Raw genomic sequence first — 20,034 nt, 5'->3', positions numbered from 1 at the left:
GAACACCATTCTTGTTTAGTGTTTTATGTATCGTAGACTCGTCAACAGAGATGTTAGCATGTTCTTTAGCTGACACTAGGATTCTTCTTAACCTCATTGAGCATTCTGCGCCGTGCTTTTACAGTCACCTTTGCAGGACAGTAGCAACAGTGCTGAACTTTCTCCATTTATAGACCATTTTGTCTTACCGTGGACTGATGAACATCAAGGCTTTTAGAGATACTTCTGTAACCCTTTCCAGCTTTATGCAAGTCAAAATTCTTAATCTTAGATCTTCAGAGATCTATTTTGTTCGAGGCATGATTCACATCAGACAATGCTTCTTGTGGATAGCAAACTCAAATTGTGTGTTTTTTATAGGGCAAGGCATCTCCAATCTTGTCGCACAAGGATGTGAACAAATTTCCACACAAAACTTGAGGGAAATATGATTTTTGTGCTTATGGAACATTTCTGGGATCTTTTATTTCAGCTCATGAAACATGGAACCAGTACTTTACATTATGTTGTGTTTAGATTTTTTTTATTGGCATAATTCAATGTGGCAAAACTTAATCTTGGAGAAGTCTTTAGCCTAGAGGTTCACATACTTTTTGCAATCTACACTGTGAATGTTTAAATTATGTATTCAATATATAAAATGCAATATTTTGTGTGTTATTTGTTTTAGTACACTATATTTCTCTATTGTTGTGACTTAGATGAAGATCAGATCACATTTGATGACCAATTTATGCAGAAATCCAGGTAATTCCAAAGGGTTCACATACTTTATCTTGCCACTGTATACTGTCATTGGTTTGTAGACACGGCAGGCAGTCGCGGTCGTTAAAAAAAAGGCCTTATGTCCAGCGTCTCCCAAATCCACTAGTCTGTCAGCTGCGTCTCTAGTTGCTTACTTGTATAGCCACTTGCCTTTGGTTTGCGGAGTCCGACTCCGAGCTGGTTAGTTCATTTCACGTCTCACTGGCTCTTGGCCATAATTTATCATTATCATTATCAAATGTGATTTTTTGGGGGCAGCTATATATATATATCCATAAATTGCGGCCCCAAATCTGCAACATATTCAAACAGTGTGGGGTAGAGCAGGGGTTTCCAACATTTTGTTGCAACCTAAAAAAAAATCATGAGCTACTCATATACACCCTGCATATTTTGTCATTATGTATAAGGCGAATGTCTAGCAACCCAAAGGAAACTTTTGCATTTTTGCTAATTGCCAATTTTTCAACCACTTCTACTTTTCATGTACTTTGCAACCTAGCATTTTAGCTAACCCTTCTCCTAACGCTAACCGTAAACACTTTTAGCCAAGCCTTCCCCTAACCTTAACCTTTTAACCTAACTTTAACCTCTAGCGTCGCGCAAACCCGTATCCGGGAGCGTAATCATAGCCTCAAGCTCATTACCATAACGCAACGTTAACTATTCATGAAAATCGCAAATGAAATGAAAGAAATATATTGACTCACAAGCTTAGCCTTTTGTTAACAACACTGTCATCTCAGATTTTTAAAATATGCTTTTCAACCATAGCTACACAAGCATTTGTGTAAGAGTATTGATAGCTAGCATAGCATTAAGCCTAGCATTCAGAAGGCAACATTTTCACAAAAACAAGAAAAGTATTCAAATAAAATAATTTACCTTTGAAGAACTTCAGATGTTTTCAATGAGGAGACTCTCAGTTAGATAGCAAATGTTAATTTTTTCCAAAAAGATTATTTGTGTAGGGGAAATCGCTCCGTTTTGTTCATCACATTTGGCTAAGAAAAAAAAACGAAAATTCAGTCATTACAACGCCAAACTTTTTTCCAAATTAACTCCATAATATCGACAGAAACATGGCAAACGTTGTTTAGAATCAATCCTCAAGGTGTTTTCACATATCTATTCGATGATAAATCATTTGTGGCAGTTGGGTTTCTCCTCGGAAGCAAACAGAAAAATACATGCAGCTGGAGATTACGCAATAATTGTGACGGAGGACACCAAGCGGCCACCTGGTATATGTAGTGTAAAATGGTCAATCCTCCAATGATATGCCTACAAATACGTCACAATGCTGTCGACACTATGGGGAAACGACAGAAAGTCTAAGCTCATTCGTGACCCATACACAGCCATATAAGGACTCATTGAAACACAGCGCCTTCAAAATCTGGGTGCACTTCCTGTTTGAAATTTCATCTTGGTTTTGCCTGTAGCATCAGTTCTGGGGCACTCACAGACAATATCTTTGCAGATTTGGAAACGTCAGAGTGTTTTATTTCCAAAGCTGTCAATTATATGCATAGTCAAGCATCTTTTCGTGACAAAATATCGCGCTTAAAACGGGAACGTTTTTTTTATCCAATAATGAAATAGCGCCCCCAGAGTTCCAAGAAGTTAACCCTTACCTCAGCCCTAACCCCTCGTTAGCATTATGCACCTAGACACCTAGGTAACGTTACTCACAACAAATTAGAACATATTATATGTTTTGCAAATTTGTAAGATGTTGTACATTTTGCAAATTTGTAACTTATCATACGAATTGTAATTTGGAACATATCATACTTAATGGATGATGGACATCCACCAATGAATACATACCATACGAAATGTAACACATCACACTGAATGGAGAGTCTCAGATTTACGTACAGAGAAATACATAATGCTCTGAGACCAGGTCGCCCAGCCAGGTCGCCCAGCCAGGACTGTTACTTTTGTAACTGAATGTAAACATTTTAACAATGTGATTTAGCCGATTTAAGTTGGGAAAATAGATAGCAAAAATGCAGAATGGTGTTAAATGCCTGTAAATCTTGGGGATGAAAATGATTTCACATATTTAATATTACTACTGATTATTTCTCACTATCTACTTGCAAGCTACTCATTGACAGCACATGAGCTACCAGACATGCAGTTTCCTGCTCAAGTGCAACCTTTGGTAGGCTGATGGAAGGCTACTCAGAGTCAGAATCTGCTCTACAGCGAATCAGACATGCCCGTGCTCATCATGGTTCAGGCACATTTAAATTATACAATACATTTGCTTGTGGTGCGCAGCTCAAATGATTTGTAACAACTCCATTGAACCAACACCACTGGACACAGCTAAAAATAATAGATAAACAATTTTATTTTGCAGGTGGCTTTTAATTTTAAACACCAGTGGTGCAACTAGTGCTTTCTATTTGCACGGAATCAAAACAGTGGTGCGTACGAGCGAAGCAAAAATTGCAATCTGTTGATCATTATATAATACGGACATATCTATTTGAATACAGACTAGCTTAAAACATTACAAATAATTTGCACCCCTATTTTGAAAGTGGGGGTGGAGCTGCTCCGTTTGCTCTATTGCTCAGGTGCCTATGTACGTCCCTCCCTATCCCTCTCTTTTGCTCTCAACCCCGCTTTCTCACTCTCCCTCTCTCTATTTTGCTCTCAACCCCGCTTTCTCACTCTCCCCCTCTCTCTCTCTCTCTGTCCTAGATGAATCCAGTCTGAAGATGAACAGTGTGGACCACATCCCTCAGACCCTGGCCAGTCACAGTAGACCATCATCAGTAGAGGAACAGTCACAAGAGCACAGTCACTTCAGCAGCCAGCACGGAGCAGACATGCTCAAACCAGACCCCCGAGACACTTTCTATAGCAGTAAGTATATAGTATAGCAGCAGGCAGCCATGCACATCTCTCTCTACCAGTCTTTTTCTCTCTTAATCTTACCCTATTTTTCCTTTTTCAAGAAACTCCATCATGCCTCTACTCCAGTATCCATATATAGCATAACACCTACAATGAAGCAATATTTTTTTGTATTTTTTATTTATTTTTTACATTTTAGTCTATTATCCAGAGCGACTTACAGTTAGTTCATCTTAAGATAGCTAGGTGGGACAACCACATATCACAGGCATCGTATGTACACTTTTCCTCATTGAAGTAGCTATCAGCAATGTCAGAGATGGAAATGGGGGGTGATTGAAGTGCAAGTGTTGGTTCAGAAAAGTATTTCTAGAGTATGCATTCTAGTATAGACAGTGGAACGCAGTTTCTATCTTCTCTCTCTCTCTCTTCCTCTCCTCCATCCTTCTCTCTAGCCCCTATGATCCAGGCATCTCATCTGGAGAACGTGCTGCCAGCCTGTCTCTACTCCCCTACCTACGTCGTCAAAGACTTCCCCATAGCCAGATACCAGGGCCTACAGTTTGTAAGTCAGCCCTCCAGTTCTGTGTGTGTATGCATAAGTGCGTGCCTGCGTGCGTTCCTGCGTGCATGTGCGTGTGGGTGTCCGCATGTCCACCTATTTAGGGGGTACTTACCCATCAAGGCATTTGGTAAGTAACCCCTCATGGGAGGGAAGACAGACGGTCACACATTGTGCGCGTTTCTGTGTGTGGGCATGTCTGTGTGTGGGTGTGAGTATTCCCTGTGAAACATGCTAGAAACATGATATGAATGGGTGTGTTTGCATTTGTGTGTGTGTGTGTGTGTGTGTGTGTGTGTGTGTGTGTGTGTGTGTGTGTGTGTGTGTGTGTGTGTGTGTGTGTGTGTGTGTGTGTGTGTGTGTGTGTGTGTGTGTGTGTGTGTGTGTGTGTGTGTGGATGCATTTTAATATGCACACACACTTGTGTGGGGTCATTAGGTTGTATCCCAAATGGCACATACTCCCTACATTGTGCACTACCTTTGACCAGAGCCCTATTGGGAATAGGGTGTCATTTGGGATGCTGCCCTGCCCTATCACCTGTTTAGAGCAGCACACATCAAGGACTTACACTTCATATTCAAATGACCTCAGCCTAGAACAAAGCAGAGAGGATTCGGTCCTACGTGGCTAAATTTAAATTGTGTTTTTTATATTGGATAAAATTAGAGACTCAGAGCTAGAAAATGGTATATCATACACTACAGTTGAGGAACAATGGGAAAGTAATTCTGCTTTGAAAGTTGATAAACTTGTAACCTCACTTTTGAGAAAATGGCTCTTGAATGTTTTGGTACCTACTGGAGTGCTCTTCTTTGTCTACACCCATTCAGCATCGTTCACACCCTTTTAAGCTTTAGCCCCACACATTTCTTCAAGGATTCACATGTGAGACTATGTACTAAACAACCAAATATTTCAAGACTTAAAGCTGGCTTATACTACAGGTGTGTTCGTCAATTTAATCTGGAATGCCAGAGTGTGCTCTGGGCGTTCGTAAACTCAGAGCATTGTCAGATTGTCCTTTCGTAAATTCAGAGTATTTCACCCTCGGAGCTCTGGACGAAAAGTAGGGTTGATCTGAGCGTTCTGCCCTAAAAACAGCAGTCAAGCACCCAGGCTAAATGGCTAACGTTGGCTAGGTTGCTAGCTACTTCCAGACACAAATGAGAGAACAACTCGCTCTAGCAGAGCTAGTTACGCTGTTTTTATGTTATCCAGAGCTTTGGTGACAGCAACTGTCCTGCTGCCAAGAATTTAATTACGCTTTTTTGCCAATGTTTACTGACACCAGCCATATTCAACGGGTGTTGAGCGTTTGTAAATTAGTCAGTTATTCTGCGCTCTGGCACACTCAGACGAGATTGCTTTGAAATTGGAGAAGATAGCCAGAATGAATTAACCAGCTACGTCTATCGACAGTTGTCGCAGTGACATCATAAACATTTTATTAAAATAGTTACTTGCATAGTGGAGTCTTTTGTTCAGACATGTAGCTAGTTAGCTAAACAATGAACCATAATCCCAACTCATAGCATTACTACCCTGCATGAATCTGCAGGTAGCTAACCAACCAAGATCAATGTTAGCTAGCTAACATTAGGCTATAACAAGCAATGCAAATGAGATATGAGATATGAATAATATTACTACACAGATCATACATGTAACGTTAGCTTGCTTGTCAGCCAGCTAAAGTTAGCTAGCTAGCTAATAGTACACTTTAACCTGAAAAGAAAACAACTTTCTGACAAAATTTGAAATGTGTAATATCTGAAAATGTTCTCTCTTACTCTCTTTTACCTGTAGTCATGGATGGATGCTTCTCCCTCTCTGTCATGGATGCCATTGTTGCCCAGTTTGAAGATGTAATTCGGAGACAGGTGTTTTAGACAACAGCCTTCTTGCATATTTACGATAAAACGCCAGCATTTTCTCCATCTCCTTAGCTATCATACTCTAATTCCAATGATTTCAAAACTCGGTCCTCCAGAAAGTGGAGAGCAACACTTTTGCAGTTCTACTACGTGATATCTTTAAAAAAAACATGTTAGAAAGGATTACCTACACATACTGACCAGCTCATATTGTAGACAGAAGCCTGCTACATGGCAGACCAAGCCGAACTCATCTCTTGGCATGTCCAGCCCCTCATTATCTCAGCCAATCATGGCTAGCGGGAAGGTTCCTTACTTTTTCCATGGCTATACCAACTAGGCTTGTGATTTAAATGTTTTTTTCGTATTTACAGATGGTATACACGTTTGTTATTAAGGCACATGAAAGTTCATGAAGGCATTTCTGCCAAAAAAACGCATAAAAAAAGAAAAAATAAGTTTACATTCAAATGGCACTCCTGTGAAGTAGTGACGCGCAACATACGCCAAGTTTCCTGAAACGAGTCACATGCATTTTGACATTGTCCGTTTTTGTCTGTCAAAAGTTCAACTAATCTCTACTTTTTCAGAAAGGTTGCATGCAAGGTGGATATACTGTGCATTTTTTTCTGACAATCCTCTTCATTGTCCATCAGCCATCAAAGGATGACACCCTTTAAAAAAACATTGTCTCAATCCGTAATTTCCACACACAAAATCTCTGTGTGGCCGTACCCTTACTCACTGCCCACAATGAATTCAACGAACAGCACACAGGGGCTGAGATGGAGAGAGAGAGAGGGAGGGGGTCATCAGAGCACACAGCTAAACAGTATTCTCTCCTACACTTGGTTTGTTTTTACACAAAATGTTTATATGAAATAGTTTCTCAATCAAAGTTGAATGTCTGATAGCTAAGAATTCTACGATGCATTTAGCAACATTCATGTTCTTGCCATCTCTGAAACACACTTAGATAATTAGTTTGATGATGCAATAGTAGCTATATATGGCTATAGAATATATAGTAAAGATACAAATGCAAATGGAGGAGGTGTTGCTAAGTATGTCTAGAGTCATATTCCATGTCAGATGAAGTAGAAGTAATATGGCTACAGGTTCATCTGCCTCAGCTAAAGACTATTCGCGTAGGAAGTTGGTATAGACCACTGCTTGCTTGAAGTCATTATTTGGAGTAAATGTGTGAAATGCTGGATATTATACAACGGGTGTGTCTAATCCTGTATGCTGATTGGTTAAAACTGCATTCCAGCCGGTGTCTATTCCACAAGTTACCAACGGCTAAATGTATGACATTATGCCTTTTTACTCTGTTCCATCTGACTGCGCAATCCACTGTCTAATCAGCCCACACAAGCAATTTATAAACTTGATCTCCACTATAAAAACCATCTAGACATTATCTCACATTTCTTTTAGACTAACATTTAGTTTTCAACAGTAAAGATTTGTATGAGCCTTGCTGTCTGTCTCTCTGACATTTGATCTCCAGCTGTCCCATAGTAACGAACATATCGGGAGGAGAGAGACAGGCAGGCAGAATTTTTCAGCCAGTCAAAGTCATGAATCAGCTGGCATAATTTTTATGGCTATATATAAAGAAATGTCAATTGAAAAAAGGTCAAATGAAATGAAGTGCAGCTAGTTTGCTGTCTTTCCAGTTTCAGTTTGAAGTCATTATGTTAGTTGTGCTGTTTGCTAGCTCCTCTGAACAACAGTGTTCAGACGAGTGAGCACATTTTCTATGCCGGCGAAATGACACCTCATTAGCTCATCGTTATGAATGTATCCAAATAAATGTCACTAGAAAACAGCTTAAACAAATGAGGCTTCTTGACTGTTATTCTGGCTGCACTTCTTGACATGATTCTAAGTTAGCATCAGTTTGCTAGCTAGCAAACAAGGGATATGAATGTTGCAAGCCAGTATGGCAATGGAACATTTAGAACGGATGACTGGGACGCGTCCATAGATACAGAACAAAAAGACCAAACGACTGGGTCACGTCTCTGGCAACCAAACCAAACCGAAAGAACGAACGACCATGTCAAGAGGTGAGTGTAGCTGGTGCATCGAAGTCAGGCGCAGGAGAGCAGAGATGAGTGGACAAAGCACTTTACTAAGGCAATCATATGCACAAAACGGAACTGCGTCACAAAACAAATGCCCAATGAACCAGTGAAGCAACACAAAGTACAAAAAACACAAGTACAAAGTACAGGCTGCCACAAAGCACGGTAATAAAATTAACCCGGCGCAAACCAGCCGGAAGCATGCCAACCTCAACAATAAACAATTACGCACACAGACATGGGAGGAACAGAGGGTTAAATACACAACATGTAATGAGGGAATGAATACCAGGTGTGTGGGAAAACAAGACAAAACAAATGGAGAATGAAAGGTGGATTGGCGATGGCTAGAAAACCTGTGACGCCGAACGCCGCCCGAACACGGAGAGGGTCCGACTTCGATGGAAGTCGTGACAGACCAGCCAGCTTGAGAAGCAACCATAGATTTGCGTCGGGACTATATCTTGTGGAAGGATGAAATTATATGAATAAATTCATTAAAATAAAATAAAATTATGAAATCTTTATTTGAATATGTTGGTAACCCATTTAAAAGTGATGATGCATTCGAAGCCAGTGTTTGGACTTCATCTTGGGCCTAACAACACCCGTCCCAATATATCCTCTAAACACCGGTTTCTTGGGCATTATATCACTTAAATGTCTGTGATATCAACAGAGAGGTACATTTTCTGGGTGACCTAAATATTGACTTGGCTCTGGAGTACTTTAAATGAAATTCTAGGCAAAAAAGCAAACTCGGCTCTATCCTTCATTGACACAGATGGCTTGTTCATAACAAAACCTTTTGATATTACCAACCACTTTAATAACTTTTTTGCTGACAAGATTAGCAAAATTAGGAATGGCATGCAAACAACAAATGCTGAGCCTTCATTTTAATGCATAATGGACCAAATAAGGAAAGACAAGCACTGTAGTTTTTTTGCTTTCTATAAATAAGGACATACTACCTGGTACCGACAACCTGATGGTAAAATGCTGAGGTTGGTAGCGAAATCATTGTGACTCCTGTTTGCCACATCTTCAATTTAAGCCTAGTAGATGGTATGTGCCCTCAGACATGGAGGAGGCAAAGGTCATTCCGCTACCCAAGAATAGCAAAGCACCCTTTAATGGTTCAATCAGCCTGTTACGTGCTTAGCAACCTTTTGGAAAAAAAGTTGTTTGATGAAAGTGGTTCGCAAAGAAGGGCATCTAACTGGAAGATGGGTAATAAAAAGCAGACATTGAATATTCCTTTGAGCATGGCAAAGTTATTAATTACACTTTGGATTTGTATATCAATACACCCAGTCACTATAAAGATACAGACGCCCTTCCTAACTCAGTTGCCGAAGAGGAAGGAAACCACTCATGGATTTCACCATGAGGCCAATAAGGATTTAAACAGTTACAGAGTTTAATGGCTGTGATATGAGATAACTGAGGATGGATCAACAACATTGTAGTTACTCCACAATGCAAACATAAATGACAGAGTGAAAAGAAGGAAGCCTGTACAAAATAAAAATATTCCAAAACATGCATCCTGTTTTCATTAAGGCACTAAAGTAATACTACACAAACGTGGTAACGAAATTAACTTTTTGTCCTGAATACAAAGCGTTATGTTTGATACAAATCCACCACAACACATCACCGAGTACAACTCTCCATATTATCAAGCATGGTGGTGGCTGCATCAAGTTAGGGGTATGCTTGTCATCTGCAGGGACTAGGGAATTTTTTTTTTAGGAAATATACTAAGTAGAGCTAGGCACAGGCAAATCCTAGAGGAAAACTTATTTCAGTCTGCTTTCCTACAGACATTGGGGAAAAAATGAACCATTACCTAAAACACAAGGCCAAATATATTGAATGTTCCTGAGAGGCCTAGTTACAGTTTGACTTAAATCGGCTTCAAAATCTATGGCAAGACTTGAAAATGGATGTCTAGCAATGATCAACAACCAACTTGACAGAACTTGAAGATTTATTTAAAGAATAATAGCCAATCCAGGTGTGCAAAGCTTTTAGGTCCAGATTCCAAACTGAAACTAAATGGAACGCAAATCCCTTTTTATGTGCTTTTCTTTCTGTGCGTATTCTGACCTTGAATTTAAGCATGAGGATAGTTGTGTTGTGTCTTTACTATGGTTAAATGAGATGACATGCTATTTTCAAATCAATTACCTAACTAAATTAATCAGGCAATGACTAACTCATTAGGAATCTGGGGCACCACGGAATCTCCCAAATCCACTCTTAAAGATATTTTATATCAATAGCAGTCAATCATTAATTATTCTTTACCTTCTATCAGACTCATCTTAACATCATACAATTATTGGTTATCTGCAAGAATCCTAGTATAAATGATGAATCAGCAATATACAAATTTGCTTAATTAACTAAATAATCACAGAAATACACAACAAACCAACTGTAAATATTGGTTACTAACAATGATAGAAAAGTCCCTAGTGGACTAAGCTGATATGACAGCTTGGTAGACAAAAGGAAGGGGTGGGACTGAGAAAGAGTGGGAAAGACAAATGGATTCACTACACAGTCTATAATTATGTTAATTGAAATGCTAATCCTTTGCACATGAACGGGCGCTCATTCGAGAATAATTGCAATGTATATATATATTTACACCTGTGTGTCGAGTACCATTCAGAATTTTCCACGATCTACACCCAGAAAGGGCCAAGTCATGACAATAGAATGCTATTCACCCTCTATTAATTTGAGGTGGACCATGCGTATATGAAGGTGTGGCGGAGATGTGTCTACAGATTACACCGTATTCTGACTTTGATTTAATCCCTAATAATTCCACCACCGTTACGTGCGAGTAAACCATGAATAAGGACTAGCAAACCTACTGGTTTCAATTGGAAAAAGCATTTACTTCATTTTTTCAGATAGAAATAACAGCATTCTCCATACACTTTAATTTGTAAATTCATAAGAGCTAGGTAAATTAGTAATCCGTTTGGAGAAGGCGATTGTAAATACACACAGCAATTGTTGTAGATGATTTCTTATGAAACCAGCCATATGGAAGACATGTATTGCAGCCCTTCTTCCACAGTGAAATAGGATATGAGTAGCTGCACCGTTATTCAGAATTGTAATTGTGTGCCCTCATAATTTGCATTGATGAAGTTTGGAGACGTAAACTGAAGGCTTCTGTGGGGATGAACCTGCCGAGTTGATGTATACGCTTTAGAATGTTTTTATTATATACCTGGGCTTTTCTCCATTTTATTTTAAAAATGTTATCATGTTAAATATTAGTTGCTTTCGGGAGCCACCATCAGTAATACCCACATACATTTATTTTTGCATCATTCCATTCTGTTTATCTTTCTTTCTTCTGTCATGTCCTTGTAAATTGTTCCTGAGGGTCACTAGCATTAGTGGATCATATTAGGCTAACGTTGTGCAATAATTAAGGACATGTAGCCTATTTGAATCACTATGGAAATCCGACCACACGTAGCAGGCTACTCCTGGAGCCTGGCGCACGGTTCACGACAACTGGACCATTGTCATACAGTTCCATGATTAGAGAGATTATTGTTCAACTCTTACTTTACATTTTTTTCCACCTTCCAACATTTAATGGATTGAACTTGAATATGACAACTTTCAGGATGAATCAAACCACAGTTTTTTTATTCATCAATATCTAGTATTTTGTGCATTTGAAAACCCTAAAATGTGTCGGAATAATTTACAAGATCATAGTATTTATTAAATCTACCAGTTGGTGCTGAAACAGAGACTAATTTGCTGCTTTCTTTTTTTCACATTGAACCTTTATTTAACTAGGCAAGTCAGTTAAGAACAAATTCTTATTTGCAATGACAGCCTAGGAACAGTGGGTTAACTGCCTTGTTCAGGGGCAGAACGACAGATTTTTACCTTATCAGCTCAGGGATTCGATCTAGCAACCATTCAGTTACTGGCGCAATGCTCTAACCACTAGGCTATCTGCCGTTTTCATTGATCCATATGTTCAGAATCTATTCTTTCAATGTATTCTATTGACTCTGTCGACTAAATTATAATTAAAGGTGCACCACCATATGTAAAGGGATGGTTTAAGATGAATGTACTGAAAGCCCCATTGAATGAAATGTCCACAAGAAAATCTGTTGGCCATCAAGTGGGAGAGTTTTCAGCGGTTGAATGGTTTTTATTTAGAGTATGCAAGGTAACCACACCTGCAGTGCGCGTTACGCGACTGAATAAGGAAAGTCTGAATACCAAATACTGAGAAGTGCATAGGAAGGCGTGCGTAGGGAAGGCATTAATTCCTATGTTGGGATCGGCCCCTTAGAGACTTACGCAGAAAGACTCACAGCTGTAAGATGATTCTAACATGTATTGACTCAGGGTGTTGAATACTTCTCTAATCCAGATATATTCAAGTGTATTTTCGATTATTACAATTTATTTTATTCAAATGTTTCTTTCACATTACAGAGTATTTTGTGTAGATCGTTGGCAAAAAATGTTCAGTTAAATCCATTTGGATCCCACTTTGTAACACAACAAAATGTGGAAAAAGTCAAGGCGCGTAAATACACTGCTCAAAAAAATAAGGGGAACACTTAAACAACACACTGTAACTCCAAGTCAATCACACTTCTGTGAAATCAAAATGTCCACTTAGGAAGCAACACTGATTGACAATAAATTTCACATGCTGTTGTGCAAATGGAATAGACAACAGGTGGAAATTTTAGGCATTTACCAAGACAACCTCTCAGTTCCTATGCTTCCTGGCTGATGTTTAGGTCACTTTTGAATGCTGGCGGTGCTTTCACTCTAGTGGTAGCATGAGATGGAGTCTACAACCCACACAAGTGGCTCAGGTAGTGCAGCTCATCCAGGATGGCACATCAATGCGAGCTGTTGCAAGAAGGTTTGCTGTGTCTGTCAGCATAGTGTGCAGAGCATGGAGGCGCTACCAGGAGACAGGCCAGTACATCAGGAGACGTGGAGGAGGCCGTAGGAGGGCAACAACCCAGCAGCAGGAACGCTACCTCCGCCTTTGTGCAAGGAGGAGCAGGAGGAGCACTGCCAGAGCCCTGCAAAATGACCTCCAGCAGGCCACAAATGTGCATGTGTCTGCTCAAACGGTCAGAAACAGACTCCATGAGGGTGGTATGAGGGCCCGACGTCCACAGGTGGGGGTTGTGCTTACAGCCCAACACCGTGCAGGACATTTGGCATTTGCCAGAGAACACCAAGATTGGCAAATTCGCCACTGGTGCCCTGTGCTCTTCACAGATGAAAGTAGGCGCACACTGAGCACATGTGACAGACGTGACAGAATCTGGAGACGCCGTGGAGAAAGTTCTGCTGCCTGCAACATCCTCCAGCATGACTGGTTTTGCGGTGGGTCAGTCATGGTGTGGGGTGGCATTTCTTTGGGGGGCTTCACAGCCTTCCATGTGCTCGCCAGAGGTAGCCTGACTGCCATTAGGTACCGATATGAGATCCTCAGACCCCTTGTGAGACAATCTGCTGGTGCGGTTGGCCCTGAGTTCCTCCTAATGCAAGACAATGCTAGACCTCATGTGGCTGGAGTGTGTCAGCAGTTCCTGCAAGAGGAAGGCATTCATGCTATGGACTGGCCCGCCCGTTCCCCAGACCTGAATCCAATTGTGCACATCTGGGACATCATGTCTCGCTCCATCCCCCAACGCCACATTGCACCCCAGGAGTTGGTGGATGCTTTAGTTCAGGTCTGGGAGGAGATCCCTCAGGAGACCATCCGCCACCTCATCAGGAGCATGCCCAGGCGTTGTATAGAGTTCATACAGGCACGTGGAGGCCACACACACGACTGAGCCTAATTTTGACTTGTTTTAAGGACATTACATCAAAGTTGGATCAGCCTGTTGTGTGGTTTTCCACTTTAATTTTGAGTGTGACTCCAAATCCAGACCTCCATGGGTTGATACATTTGATTTCCATTCATAATTTTTGTGTGATTTTGTTGCCAGCACATTCAACTATGTAAATAAAAAAGTATTTAATAAGAATATTTCATTCATTCAGATCTAGGATGTGTTATTTTAGTGTTCCCTTTATTTTTTTGAGCAGTGTACTTTCTGAAGGCACTGTAGCGATATTCTTTATTCTCTCTGTTTTCATTTCAACAAGCTAGCTAGCTATATATCAATGATTTATTTTAACTAACCTTTATTTTTTACATTCCAAGTTGGTATATATCAGTGCAGACGTGTTTGTCTTTGTCCCATGTAAATGTTGTCCTTTTTCGTCATTTTTTTAAATATATTTAAATATATTTCAATCTCTTTTTCCATTTTTAAATTAAATATACCTTCCGGCAACCCGCCTCACAGAATGTGATATGGATCTGCTATTTAGCCTGCTATCTTTATGAACGCTGTGTCTCCCGCTTGCTAGCGTAGTAACGACTTACCTGTTTCATATTTTGCTGTTCACTGGACCCTATGATCACAAGGCTACATAGCTGGTGCCTGCTGGACTGTTCATTAATAACGGTATTCCATTTAGTGTATTTTGTTTATCTTTCGGCCCCATTCTTCGAACTCAGGCCCTGTGTGTCTGATTAGCTGTTGCTGTCTTACCCGTTGTTGTCTTAGCTAGCTCTCCCAATCAACACATGTGATTGCTTTATGCCTCGCTTTATGTCTCTCTCTGTCAATATGCCTTGTATACTGTTGTTTAGGGTAGTTATCATTATTTTATTTTACTGCGGAGCCCCACCTCCCACACATGGGGTGATGTCACCTAGCATAACTATTGCCTCCAGAGATGCAACCTCTCTTATTGTCCCTCAATACCTAGGTTTATCTCCAATGTACCCGCACCCCACCATACCCCTGTCTGTACATTATGCCCTGAATCTATTCTTATTCTCCGTCCCCAAAGTACTTGACGACCAGATTTGAGAGCCTTTAGCCGTACCCTCGTCCTACTCCTCCTCTGTTCCTCGGGTGATGTGGAGGTTAACCCAGGCCCTGTGTGTCCCCAGGTGCTCTCATTTGTTGACTTCTGTAACCGTAAAAGCCTTGGTTTCATGCATGTTAACATCAGAAGCCTCCTCCCTAAGTTTGTTTTACTCACTGCTTTAGCTCACTCCTCCAAGGAGCCAGCCATGTCTGAATCCTGGCTTAGGAAGGCCACCAAAAATTCTGAGATTTCCATCCCCAACTACCACATTTTCCATCAAGATATAACTGCCAAAGGGGGAGGAGTTGCAATATACTGCAGAGATAGCCTGCAAAGTTATGTCATACTTTCCAGGTCTATGCCAAAACAGTTTGTGCTTCTAATTATAAAAATGAATTTCTTTAGAATAAGTCTCTCACTGTTCATGTCTGCTATAGACCCCCCTCAGCTCCCATCTGTGCCCTGGCCGCCATATGTGAAATGATTGCCCCTCATCTATCTTCAGAGTTCGTTCTGTTAGGTGACCTAAACTGGGATATGCTTAACACCCCGGCCATCCTACAATCTAAACTAGATGCCCTCAATCTCAAGTAAATCATCAAGGAACCCACCAGGTGCAACCCTATATCTGTAAACAAGGGCACCCTCATAGATATTATCCTGACCAACTTGTCCTCCAAATACACCTCTGTTTTCAATCAGGATCTCAGCGATCACTGCCTCATTGCATCCGTTATGGGTTCACGGTCAAATGACCACCCCTCATCACTGTTAAATGCTCCCTAAAACACTTCTGCGAGCAGGCCTATCTAATCGACCTGGCCCGGCTTTCCTATAAGGATATTGACCTCATCCCGTCAGTAGAGGATGCTTGGTTGTTCTTTGAAAGTAATTTCCTCACCATCTTAAATAAGCATGCCCCTTTCAAAAAATGTAGAACTAAAAACAGATATAGCCCATGGTTCACTCCAGATCTCTGCCCTCGACCAGCACAAAAACATCCTGTGGGGTACTGCACTAGCATCGAATAGTCCCCGCGATATGCAACTTTTCAGGGAAGTCAGGAACCAATACACACAGTTAGGAAAGCAAAGGCTAGCTTTTTCAAACAGAAATATGCATTCTGTAGCTCTAACTACAAAAAGTTATGGGACACTGTAAAGTCCATGGAGAATAAGAGCACCTCCTCCTAGCTGCCCACTGCACTGAGGCTAGGAAACACTGTCACCACCGATAAATCCATGATAATTGACAATTTCAATAAGCATTTTTCTATGGCTGGTCAATCTTTCCTCCTGGCTACCCCAACCCCGGCCAACAGCTCTGCACCCCCCGCAGCTACTTGCCCAAGCCTCCCCAGCTTCTCCTTCACCCAAATCCAGAGAGCAGATGTTGTGAAAGAGCCGCAAAATCTGGACCTGTACAAATCAGTTGGGCTACAATCTGGACCCTCTCTTTCTAAAATGATCTGCCGCCATTGTTGCAACTTCTGTCTGTTCAACCTCTCTTTTGTATCGTCCGAAATTCCTAAAGATTGGAAAGCTGCTGTAGTCATCCCCCTTTTAAAACGGGGTGACACTCTAGACCCAAACTGTTACAGACATATATCCATTCTGCCCTGCCTTTCTAAAGTCTTTGATAGCCAAGTTAACGAACAGATCACTGACCATTTCAAATCCCACCGTACCTTCTCCGCTGTGCAATCCGGGTTCCGAGCTGGTCACGGGTGCACATCAGCCACGCTCAAGGTACTAAACGATATCATAACCGCCATCGATAAAAGACAATACTGGGCAGTCGTCGTCATCGACCTGGCCAAGGCTTTCGACTCTGTCAATCACCGTATTCTTATCGGCAGACTCAACAGCCTTGGTTTCTCAAATGACTGCCTCGCCTGGTTCACCAACTACTTCTCAGATAGAGTTCAGTGTGTCAAATCGGAGGGCCTGTTGTCCGGACCTCTGGCAGTCTCTATGGGGTACCACAGCGTTCAATTCTCGGGCCGACTCTTTTCTCTGTATATACCAATGATGTCGCTCTTGCTGTGCGTTACTCCTTGTTCCACTTCTACGCGGATGACACCATTCTGTATACATCTGGCCCTACTTTGGACATTGTGTTAACAAACCTCCAAACGAGCTTCAGTGCCATACAACACTCCTTCTGTGGCCTCCAATTGCTTATCCGGGAGCCTCCAATCCCGTATCCGGGAGCGTAATTATAGCCTCAAGCTCATTACCATAACGCAACGTTAACTATTCATGAAAATCGCAAATGAAATGAAATAAATATATTGGCTCACAAGCTTAGCCTTTTGTTAACAACACTGTCATCTCAGATTTTCAAAAAATGCTTTTCAACCATAGCTACACAAGCATTTGTGTAAGACTATTGATAGCTAGCATTAAGCCTAGCATTCAGCAGGCAACATTTTCACAAAAACAAGAAAAGCATTCAAATATAATAATTTACCTTTGAAGAACTTCGGATGTTTTCAATGAGGAGACTCTCAGTTAGATAGCAAATGTTCAGTTTTTCCAAAAAGATTATTTGTGTAGGAGAAATCGCTCCGTTTTGTTCATCACGTTTGGCTAAGAAAAAAACCCGTATCCAGGAGCGTAATTATAGCCTCAAGCTCATTACCATAACGCAACGTTAACTATTCATGAAAATCGCAAATGAAATGAAATAAATATATTGGCTCACAAGCTTAGCCTTTTGTTAACAACACTGTCATCTCAGATTTTCAAAAAATGCTTTTCAACCATAGCTAAACAAGCATTTGTGTAAGAGTATTGATAGCTAGCATAGCATTAAGCCTAGCATTCAGCAGGCAACATTTTCACAAAAACAAGAAAAGCATTCAAATAAAATAATTTACCTTTGAAGAACTTCGGATGTTTTCAATGAGGAGACTCTCAGTTAGATAGCAAATGTTCAGTTTTTCCAAAAAGATTATTTGTGTAGGAGAAATCGCTCCGTTTTGTTCATCACGTTTGGCTAAGAAAAAAACCCGAAAATTCAGTCATTACAACGCAAACTTTTTTCCAAATTAACTCCATAATATCGACAGAAACATGGCAAACGTTGTTTAGAATCAATCTTCAAGGTGTTTTTCACATATCTATTCGATGATAAATCACTCGTGGCAGTTTTGTTTCTCCTCTGTTCAAAGTGGAAAAGTGCACGCACCTGGAGATGACGCAATAGTTTCGACGGAGGACACCGAGCGGACACCTGGTAAATGTAGTCTCTGATGGTCAATTTTCCAATGATATGCCTACAAATACGTCACAATGCTGCAAACACCTTGGGGAAACGACAGAAAGTGTAGGCTCATTCCTTGCGCATTCACAGCCATATAAGGAGACATTGGAACACAGCGCATTCGAAATCTGGCTCACTTCCTGTATGAAATTTCATCTTGGATTCGCCTGTAGCATTAGTTCTGTGGCACTCACAGACAATATCTTTGCAGTTTTGGAATCGTCAGAGTGTTTTCTTTCCAAAGCTGTCATTATATGCATAGTCGAGCATCTTTTCGTGACAGAATATCTTGTTTAAAACGGGAACTGCCCCCAGAGGTTCAAGAGGTTAAGCATCTCCAATCCAAAATTAAATCTAGAATCAGCTTCCTATTTCGCAACAAAGCCTCCTTCACTCATGCTGCCAAACATACCCTCGTGAAACTGACTATCCTACCGATCCTCGACTTCGGCGATGTCATTTACAAAAGAGCCTCCAACACTCTACTCAGTAAATTGGATCTAGTCTATCACAGTGCCATCCGTTTTGTCACCAAAACCCCATATACCACCCACCACTGCGACCTGTATGCTCTCGTTGGCTGGCCCTCGCTTCATATCCGTCGCCAGACGCACTGGCTCCAGGTCATCTATAAGTAAAGATCCGCCTTATCTCAGCACACTGGTCACCATAACAACACCCACCCGTAGCACGCGCTCCAGTAGGTATATCTCACTGGTCATCCCCAAAACCAACACCTGCTTTGGCCGCCTTTCCTTCCAGTTTTCTGCTGCCAATGACTGGAACGAATTGCAAAAATCGCTGAAGCTGGAGACTTATATTTCTCTCACTAACTTTAAGCATCAGCTATCTGAGCAGCTTTTCTATCACTGCAGCTGTACATAGTTCATCTGTAAATAGCCCATCCAACTACGTACGTATCCCCAAATTATTTTTATTTACTTTTTTTGCTCTTTTGCACATCAGTATTTCTACTTGCACATCCTCATTTGCACATCTATCACTCCAGTGTTAATTTGCTAAATTGTAATTACTTCGCTACTATGGCCTATTTATTGCCTTACCTCCCTACTCCATTTCCACACACTGTGTATAGATTTTTCTATTGTGTTATTGACTGTACTTTTGTTTTTCCCATGTGTAACTCTATGTTGTTGTTTTTGTTGCACTGCTTTGCTTTATATTGGCCAGGTCGCAGTTGAAAATGAGTACTTGTTCTCAACTAGCCTACCTGGTTAAATAAAAAATAAAAATATATATTTTAACAGGGTGTCATAATGAGACCAAGTCTCTTTTTCAAATGAGCCCTACACAATACAAAACACACATCAATATAAAAACTCAAGAAAATACTTAATTTCAAAACATGATCATAAAAAACAAACACAATCTTCACTTAGCACATTCCCCACTGTTTATAATTCCCTAAATGGCAACAGGCATTTAAGCCTGAGCCTCCCCTGCAACACATTTCACATCTGTGTAGGATACAAACCAAACAGAAATACCTTATTTACATAAGTATGCAGACCCTTTGCTATGAAACTTGAAATTGAGTTCAGGTGCATCCTGTTTCCATTGATTATCCTTGAGATGTGGTAAATTAAATGGATTCAACATG

General features: G+C 40.8%; 1 protein-coding gene across 2 annotated transcripts in view; it reads left to right on the top strand.

The window, feature by feature from the left end:
• b4galnt4a (beta-1,4-N-acetyl-galactosaminyl transferase 4a) overlaps nucleotides 1-20,034 on the top strand; it is a 437,447-nt gene that overhangs the window by 397,606 nt on the left and 19,807 nt on the right. For both annotated transcript variants that reach the window (XM_021564073.2, XM_036949745.1), the window contains 2 exons: nucleotides 3,490-3,654; nucleotides 4,101-4,210. In XM_021564073.2, coding sequence (XP_021419748.2) covers nucleotides 3,490-3,654; nucleotides 4,101-4,210 — 275 coding nt within the window. The remainder of the gene's footprint in view (nucleotides 1-3,489; nucleotides 3,655-4,100; nucleotides 4,211-20,034) is intronic.

Source organism: Oncorhynchus mykiss, chromosome 2 (assembly GCF_013265735.2).
Source record: "Oncorhynchus mykiss isolate Arlee chromosome 2, USDA_OmykA_1.1, whole genome shotgun sequence".
In the NCBI taxonomy this organism is placed as follows: domain Eukaryota; kingdom Metazoa; phylum Chordata; class Actinopteri; order Salmoniformes; family Salmonidae; genus Oncorhynchus; species Oncorhynchus mykiss.
The sequence above is the reverse complement of the archived record's forward strand: the minus strand, read 5'-3'. Positions and strand labels throughout refer to the sequence as shown.